The sequence below is a fragment of the Pterocles gutturalis genome, unplaced genomic scaffold (assembly GCF_000699245.1).
Source record: "Pterocles gutturalis isolate BGI_N339 unplaced genomic scaffold, ASM69924v1 scaffold34867, whole genome shotgun sequence".
NCBI lineage: Eukaryota > Metazoa > Chordata > Aves > Pterocliformes > Pteroclidae > Pterocles > Pterocles gutturalis.
In genome coordinates, this window is record NW_010113933.1 from 1 (window position 1) to 9,334 (window position 9,334).

At 45.5% G+C, this 9,334-nt stretch overlaps 1 protein-coding gene across 1 annotated transcript; it reads right to left on the minus strand.

Moving 5' to 3' along the window:
- Window positions 1-7,405: 7,405 nt before the first annotated feature.
- Window positions 7,406-9,102, minus strand: ARC (activity-regulated cytoskeleton-associated protein). The gene has a single exon (XM_010074696.1). The coding sequence runs from the start codon at window positions 9,021-9,023 to the stop codon at window positions 7,809-7,811; it is 1,215 nt and encodes a 404-aa protein (XP_010072998.1). The 5' UTR covers window positions 9,024-9,102; the 3' UTR covers window positions 7,406-7,808.
- Between the last annotated feature and the right edge of the window lie 232 nt (window positions 9,103-9,334).

The window sequence follows — 9,334 nt, forward strand, 5'->3', positions numbered from 1 at the left end:
CTGTGATTCTGTGATTCTGTGATCTCAGTCGGTTAAATCAAAGATAGAAAGAGAGATTTGCATCAACTCAGCACGTGCCTCTGAGTCCCAAAACAGTTCATTCCTTTCGGGTTTTTTTTGAGTTTTCTAACATTTATCTTTTTTTTTTTCCTTCTTTCTTTTGTGGTTTTTCAAGTTGAAGCCAATTTTTAAGTGATGCTTTTTAGAAACAAAAAGTCAAAAAGGTTCATTTTGAAAATGTCAAGATTCTATTCCTTTAGGAAAAAAAAAACAAAACAACAAAACACACACACACTTTATGCCAGCAAGTGGTTCTGTAAGTTTCAGGACTAAGTGAAATCTGATTTTCTAGGGACCTGGGGCTTGTGTTTCAATTTTTTTATCTAATATTGCCTGAGCACATTCAGTCTGTGCCTATGTGGGACCGATGGAACAACTGTCCTCTCTTCAGCAACTCCGTACCAGTCTTTGTGAGTCCTTATTTTTGCATGAACCAAGTTAATAGCTTGAAATTTAATTAATAAACATGCAAGGGGGAAAGATTAAAAAACACACTGACACTGCATGATAGCTTTAACTTTTGGAAATGTGTACCTAAAGAGCAGGTTAAAATGTAGCCTAAAAAGTAGTGAAAATGTCTGCCCCTTAGATAATTATCGCCTACATTTTTTTTCACCTAAAATTTTGCTGAATTGAGCCCAATTTTGCACGTAGCAATCCTCCTTTCAATTTTTAATGATTAGATATTACCTGTAAAAAGCACATAGCTTACCTCCAATTCATACTTATTACAAATTAGGATCTGTGGGAATAGGTCTAAGATAACATTCTGTTCCATGATCAGAGTGAGCACCCAGAGCTCACCAGAGCATCATATTGACGTGATAAGTGGAGCCATTATAGCCGATCGTGTCAATAATGAAAGTTTCACAGCCTCCCTAATTACACATTGCTTTGCTGGAAAAAGTGGCTCCAGGGGAACTGTTAGGCTGTGCACAAAAACATGCCTGCCTGAAAAGTCAGTAAATGTGATTTACATGACTGACCAGCGCAATCACTTTGATTAAGAAAGGAGATAGAAGAAAAAAAAAATCATATATGAATGTAGCACTCTTAGAAGGTCCATCTTAGCACTTTCTTTAAGCTGTCCTGAATAAACAAATGAAGGAGCTCATCAGTATAGACACAATAAAGAGAGAAGGAAAAAAATGATATAATCAAGAAAGTGTGAATTAATAATTTTTTTCTCAGTTCTCTAAGTTCTTGACCCCACATGCCTTCTCCACTAGTGGAAGAATGCTTATGAATATCTCTGCATTTTGGATCACGCCCCAGTAAACACAGAGGTGTTTCCACTATGATTTTGGAGGGGGTTTCAACTAGTTCAAGACAGTTAATCCATCGCTGGGCTATATCTATCCCAGATGACTCCCTGCTGATAGGGCCAGGAGCAGTAATAAGGCATTTCTTCATTAAATGAAGGTGTAGACCCAGTGACTCTCTAGGGATTTTCATCCAGAACTGTCAGAAAGAAAGTAGATAACTACTATTAGATTCAAATCCAGAAGGCTCTGGAACAAAATTGGAAACCTGAGTTTATCTGGCACAGTTAGGTGTTTCCCAGCCTCATCAGCCTTTCCCAGATCCCTCAGCAGGGCATCCCCATCCTGTCAGTCTTCCTCCACTACAGCTTGCCCATCAGTCCTCCTTACCTCTCCACACTGACCTCTCATCAGCTCTCCTCGCCCTCAGACCTCCTCCACTGAAGCAACCACAGATCTTGTGTCACTAAAGCTGTGGGAGTGGACTGTGTGGGAATGTGCGATGACAAGGAGAGATTTTTTTTCTCTTTGTAGCATATTTTAATTTTAATTCCCACAGTGTACAGTGGAGTTCTGCCCCCCTCTGCTGGAAAAGCTCAGCACCGCCAGCTGAGCAGCTCTTGCTTTTCACTATGCAAGACAATGGCTTGGTCCTTGCAGGAGACCCAACCCTTTGGCCGTGTCAGAAGACCATGCAAAGTTCAACCCTGCTCTCCTGACCAGTTTCTCTTATACTGTCCCAGGATGGGGTGACACTGGCTGCACCCCTTTTGCTGCTCTGACCCCTCAGTGCTTGTTTTTCACCTCTTCACTGATGACAGCAGTTGAGGGAACAAAGGCACAGAGTTCAGCTGTGGACCCAAATTGTGTTTTCAAGGTTTCTTCTGACTCTTGAGGAGAGTTTGTGGTTGAATGAGCTGTAAGGACCTGAAGGCGCAAGGATTAGCAGCTGCCCTTTAGGCATCTTTGACCATCAGACCATGTTCTGCCCTTCCAATGAGATCCCAAAAGGGATATCTGGGAGGTGCATTTGGCAATGCACATTTAGGGCATGTTGTGAAAGAAATGAGTTCATTTGTTTCTCCAAGTGGCCAAGGCAAGTGTGCATTACCCATTTCATCACACCCCAGATTGTTAGTAATCATACCTTCCATGTTGGAGAGAGACCAGAGACAGAGCAGGGAATGGGGAATCAATTCACCTGAGTGCAAAACCTTTTTGGAAGAGGAGGTATTTGCAGAGGCAGAGCAGAGCCCTCTCCCTCCATGGACTGAAGGTATTTGGGGTCAGATCTTTGAACCTATTGCAAAAATAGTCATTTCAATTTAAATCACTCTGAGAGACATCCTCTGCTATGTTCCCTTAACCCAGCCCTGATGACCCAGAGGTGTTTTATAGGTGATGAACCCAAGGCATGGAGAATAACCTTGTAGGGGAACACATCAGGTAGCAAAACACCAACCTGACAGTAGCTCCTAGATCTCTGCGCTGCTGAGTGCCGGCTCTTCTGACTGCTGAAGTCCCTTTGGATATCAGGTAGAGCTGATTTAGGCTTAGTGTTTTCTTTACCTTGCCCTGACTTGCCTCAGCTCTTCCATGTATATAATTTCTCAAACATAGGTGGGAATGTGATTGCCCTCTGTTTCAATAGCCTTTTTCTTAGCTGTACCTAACAAGAACCCTGCACAATCCAAAGTCTTACAAGGGACCATTTCTCCCAGCCTCCTGGGCTACATTTGACTCAATCTGAGATGCTAAACAACCCCCTTAAAACACCTCCATATTTTCTATATCCAACCCCTCTTCTCCAAAGGCCCAGTACGTTTAATTTTTATGTCCATCATCTGCTTTTGATGAGAAGGAGGATTTCATGACTCAAATAAGCCCAAACAGCTGACAAGACCAAATCTTCAGAGGACAATAGATAGTTGAGTCTCCCACGAACCAAGGAAGAAAGACCAGAAAGCAAGACACAAAGCAGTTGAAGCAGATATTTCAAAGTTTTATTGTATAAATCTACAAAAGGCTTTGCTACAATAGCAAATAGAGTGTAGCACTATTCTGTTGACAGGTTCTAGTGGCTTGGTGTGATCTTGTAACTCCAACATGACACATGAGGAATAAAATGCCTGATACAGTCAGATCTAGGGCAAGTGATGTTGGCTTACAAAGACCTTTTGGCTTCAACCCCTGTAACCTGTAGTGATTCAATGTGTTTGCCTTTTGTACAAGGTTGTTTGAATTAATATCTCTAGTAAAAATAAAAACTCTAAAGTAGTTCTGTCAGAGTAAAATGTAAAATTACCTAAGGGAAAAAAAAATCCAGTAGTTGAAATCTTCTAAAGTTTCACACACACAACACATACATTCATCATTCACATGTCTCTGCCCCAGGAAAATAAACTACCAACCCTTCCTGGAGAGGCTGGTAATATAAACCAGGGTGCTACAAGTAAAGCTCCAATCTGCTAGGAGCAATAATTGAAATAAAATCAATCCAGGAGATTCAGTTCTGCACACTCCAAAAAGTCAGCTGAAAATGTATAAAACTCAGGACCAAATGATCAAGTAGCACAGACTGGCTAATTCGTTAAAAAGGCAGGAAAGTCTACAGAAAAATGAAATGCCTACAGAGGCAGTCAGGTCCCTTGAAAGGGACTGTGGAAATTAAGCACCTCAAAAATCAAACATCATTTTGACCTTGGGATGATGCCTGTGAAGTCTGCTTTTACATAGTTTTACATAATTTTCCAGTCCTGGACATTTTTGCTGAGTATTGTTGGAATGCATGTTAGGTCCCATTGGCTTAGAACAAATGAAAAAAACAGCACAGAATTTGGTTAGGTAGATTTGATTGCTCAACACACATACACCCGCACAGACACACACACTCGCATACCCAGGACAGTTGGTTCTGGAAGAGAGAGGAACCAACTGGACCGTTTCAGCTGAGATGTGAACCAAAACTGTCTTGTTCAACTCACTCAAGCTCTTGTGTTTTTGACACACCTTGTGCACCCCCTGGATCTGGATGGAAACGGTGATGCCAAAGCCAGTTCTTGCAATAGCTCTGGCCCATGCAGATCCAGGAAGCGCTTGCAGTCTCACAAGACTGTCCTTTCTGGCAAGACAGTTGGCCCAGTTGTGCAGGCTCAAGCAGTTCAGACAAGCATCTGGACCTCAGGATGCTTCTCCGAACCTCCAGAGCCCTTTGAGGTTTGAAAACCGATACTCACATGAAATGAAGCTACCCTCAACTCAGGAAAAATGAGTTACAGCATTAACAGCATGGAGGGTTCGTAGCCTAGGTAGGGTCAGTCATTTGGCAAAGTTTATCAGGAAAGTTTTTTTTAACTGATAGTCTAGTGCAGATTTCTTGAGGTGAGTCCCAGTGGCCCCAAATTGCAGAGGTATGGTATCATCTCAACAGACAGTCAGTACAAGCCCAGCATCCTTGCTATCCCCAAAGACCAGACTTGGTTCTTCTGTTCTGCCTCTTGTTTTCTCTTTTCATTCTCGACACTTTCTTCAGTGTTTGGAGTACCTGGACCAGCTCAGACTTTTCTCGGTCTTGTTGGACGTGGCTTCCTCCTTTCATTCTGGCTCTCAGCACCTTGAACACAGCATTGCACTGTGTGAGAGGCTCTTTGGTGCAGGATTTTCCTTCCTGCAGCACTCGTTTCTCCCCTGGGAAAGCAGGACATTTGGACACAGAGAAGGAAACTCAGCAACAGCAGCAGAGATCTCTGTAAAAGAAAAACAAATGCAGGAGCTCAGGTTAGATATCCTAAGTGGAGAGTACAGGGGATTTTTCAGGAGATGGGGTTATATCCAGTTGTGCCCACTAGCAGGTCTGCAGCCTGAAGGTCCCACTAGATATTGGTGTCTAACCATTTACCCATGGTCCAGCAGAAAGCAAGGCATGATGCACACTGTCCCCAGAGCATTAATCATGGGGGCTGGTGCTTGGGTTGCTACATTAAGAGGCTGAAATACCACCTATCTGGTGCTGCTGGCCTCTTGCAGCCATTGAGGATGAGACCATCACTGATATTGGCACCTGGGTTATTCAGTATCTCAGGTCAGGGCACTGGGGAGGTTAAGAAAGGCTCAAAAGGGCAAAATGAGAGGTAATTACCTGTGCCAGTCTCTCCTTCAGACCCTGGATCCAGCAGTCCTTCAGACCCTGATCCTGACTGGGGATCCTGACAGCAGGTCTGATGTTGAATCCTTAGTTTTGAAGCTTTTTCCCTTTGGCTTTCCTTCTGAATCCTGAGCACTGTGAAGTGATTCCTTCTCAGAGGAGGATCTGAGTGAGTCACTGTAACCAAGGGAAGATAATGCTTGTAATGCACGGACAGCTCATCCTCAGCAATGACACCCACTCCCCCACCACTCATACCAGGTCATTAGTGAGAAACGCTCCCTTCTCTCTGCAGTCGCAACTGCTGCCAAACTAACCCACTCTGACAGGTGAGAGGAGAGACCCCACCATTCCTGAGACCAACTCACTTCTAGAAAGGATGCATAGCAGCCATGCATCTCCTTTGGGCTGTGCATGGACCTGTCATGTACTGTCACAGCTGGGGACTTAAGCCCAGAGCTTCACAGGGCAGGTCCTTGGGCTGGGCTGATGAAGAAGGTTCCCATTTCCTCCCCATATTAATTAGCAAGTGCAAGATGCTGTCCTGTTTGGAAACTTTTTCCCACTCTCTGTCCTTTATCTCCCTTTGGCTCACTCTCCCTTCCCCCTTCTCCTAGCCCTAATCTGTCACTTACAATGCTTCATGTCCCATTTCAGATTTTTTTTTTTTTTAATCCCAGTGCAAGGTTTCTATGGGATGAGCTATGGCTAATTTAGGTCTAAGGAGTGCAGAGAGGACAATATCAGAGAGCTTCCTTACCTTCAGCCTCTTGGAAGGAGGTATGCCAAAGGCCTTCTGAGCCACCGGTGCCACATGTCACTGCTGTAGTAGTGCCAGGACCATCTCAGGGGCATTCAGTTGCTGCATCCCTACTGCTTCTCTTGCAGAGGCGTTGCTTATTTGGTCTGGTGGAGAATGCAGATGATGCTCAAGATGTGTTCAGCTTCAAGAAACTTTGAAGAGCCACACTTCCTGAATATGTCTTGCAGCAGTTTCATCTCAAAGTCCTATCAATCATCAGGTGTTAGCCAAAGCAAAGCGAATGCTGAGCTGTCTCAACACAGAAGACCTCACAGAGTCCAAGTCTGTCTCCATCCACGGCAAGGAGATGTTGTAGAAAGTTCTTTGTGAATCTACAACAGTGGTCTGTCCTCAGGTGCTCCAAGACAAGGGTGCTAGGCTTTCCAAGAGAATTTTGAGTCTGTCTGTGTGAGCAGAAACTCTTTGTTGTGATGCACAGGCTGAAACTGCACTGGGACACACAGCTCTCTTCATTTCTTTTTGCTTTTTCACGGCAAAAGCTCCTGTTGTCTCCACACATCAGCATGGACTCGATTTTCTGCTCTGGGGATATTTTGCTCTGGATTTAGGTTGTGTTTGTCTGTTTCATTCAAAGTATAAGGATTTATTTCCCTTACCTCCCCCCCACCCTCTCAAAACAGCTCTGGTGCCTCCCCTCTCCACCTTGGCACCCTCTCTTCTCTGAAAGCAAGCAGACTACTCCTTCAATAAATGAGCTCAGAATTTAATTTGAAACTCTTTTTCCTGCTGAACTGCTGAATGCACAGTATAATGTGCAGAGAAAGGGTGAAATCTGCCTCTGCACTGCAGTGGCCTTGATTGGAGTAAACAGAAACTACAAGTAAACCAGTAAGAGCTTCTTGAGAGGAAAAAACATTAGAGCAGGTATTAGGTGCAGTGAAATGAAAAGCACTAAAAATAATCCAGATTCTTAAAGTTTTCAGTTCCTGAAGTAATACGATTTCTTCTAACAAACAAAAACAAAAACAAAAAAAAAATCAAAACCAGTATTTAAACCTTTGGAGCAAGGAAGAACAGGAGATTGTCAAGTGAACAAAATCCCAGTGGTAAGTCAGAAATGGGAAAGGGTCAAAATAAAAATGTCTCTTCAGGACAGGGAAACCTCTTCGAAAGAGGGAGGAGAGAAGTAGAAGGAGAGATCCAGATGGGTAGGAACCCTCAGCCTATTGCTGCACTTGTTGGAAGTCCTTGAAAGCCACGAGTGCCAAGTGGCTGCTTCTGAAGTTGGGAATTGTCTCTAGTTTCTTTGTCAGGGATCTCATAAAATTGTCCGTTCCCCACAGTGGTGTAAGCAGTATCTCCAGCACCACCGTATTGCATGGCTCAGGTGAAGTGGGCAGCCACATTTGAAGGTGCCTCTCCCCCATCGCTTCCCTCCCCCCACAAAGTCCTCTGCTATGGGCTGTTGGACTGAGCACATGTCATGTCTCAGCCAGAACCTCACTTCAAGGAGAAGCTTCCTAAATACGCCCCCTTCTCCCTTTCACATAAGCCAGACTGACGCCTCCCTTGGACTAGCTCATATGACAGTAGCGGGTGGGCTGGGGGGCTCAGGTTGAGTCCCATTGCTGGGCACAGGACTGACAGTGGTTGAGGGAGGCACGCTATCCACAGAATCTCCTGATTGAATCTCAGGGGTCCTCTGTGGGCTGGGTTCCTCAGAGTGGTCCATGTTGCCTTGGACTTCCTTCCCTCTTTGGATCAGCTGCTCTAAGGTCTTGGGTAAGGGGTAGCTCAAGAAGCGCTTCAGTTTGGGCTGGAGGGTGCCTACCACATACTGGATGATTTCCTCCTCATCTGCATCAACATAGAGGGTCTGGTACAAGTCTCTCTTGCGCCAAAGGAACTGGTCCAGGGGCTCGCCCTCTTTCTGGGGCAAATCTAGCTCCCTTTTGATAGCATCCCTAGTCAGAGTCCCCTCGCTGTACTGCAGGAACTCCTTCTTGAACTCAACCCAGTTCTTGACAGAGTCCTGCTTATATTCCCACCACTTTTTAGCTGGGCCGTTCATGTGATTTTGGATCTGAGACAGCCAGTATTCCTCTGTTCCACCCACCTGCTTTAAGTATTCCTCCAAGTGGCTCAAAAACTCCCTGGGATCCTCAAAGACCTGGGTTTCCACTGGGGAGGCTGGAGCATCCTCCGACACAGAGACCCACTGGTAGGAATCATGGGCCTGGGGGATGCTGGGAACCTCCCCAGGAGGAGGGGTCAGTGCATACATTTGGCTCATATCAAGGGCATAGTCATAAATCTCCCCCTCACTTGGCCTTATCTCTGGGCCTCCCACCCCAACAGACACAGTCTGCTTGCCATGGTCCCCAGGGCAATATTTGCCTCCCATGGACTCCAGACGGTCAGCCCACTTCTCTAGACGGAAAAAGACCTCCTTCCAAACATTCATCTCCCTCTTGACCCACCTCTCCAGATGGGCAATGGTTTCCTGGCACCTGGCCAGGCAGGCCTTGATGGACTTCTTCCATCTTTGGTTATCAGTTGGGACATGGTCCTCTAAGTTATTCTCTAACTTGCCCACTGATTTCTGCAAGCCTTTCAGCTCGCGCTCCACTTGCTTGGACACCTCAGACAGGAGGTGCCGATGGGTCCTCCTGACATGCTCCAACATTTCTGCCCTACATTTCCCTATCTGCAAAATCACATTGGGCTTGTTGGCCACTCCACGGTGCCCCTGGTAGGAGTGGATGCCCGCATTGGTGACATTATCCAGCTGCATGACGCTGACTATGCAAGTGTCAAACACAGAAAGAACTGGGTTGTAAGCCCTAACTCTCAAAAACCCTGCCACAACACTTCCCAAAAGACACACAGAGACTTCTAAACCCCCCCTCAAAGGACTTTTCCCCACAAACACAACCAAATCAGATATCACCGCAGAGTGAGCTGTTCGGTCCCTGTGGATTCCGGAGAGTTGTAGGCAAATTTCTCCTGGTGTCCAGCTGGAAACGCCAGTATCACGTGCTCAGGGTGTCCCAGAGAGAGTGGAGATCCTCCAGGAGCCACGGAGAGGAGTTGGCTAAGATGTCC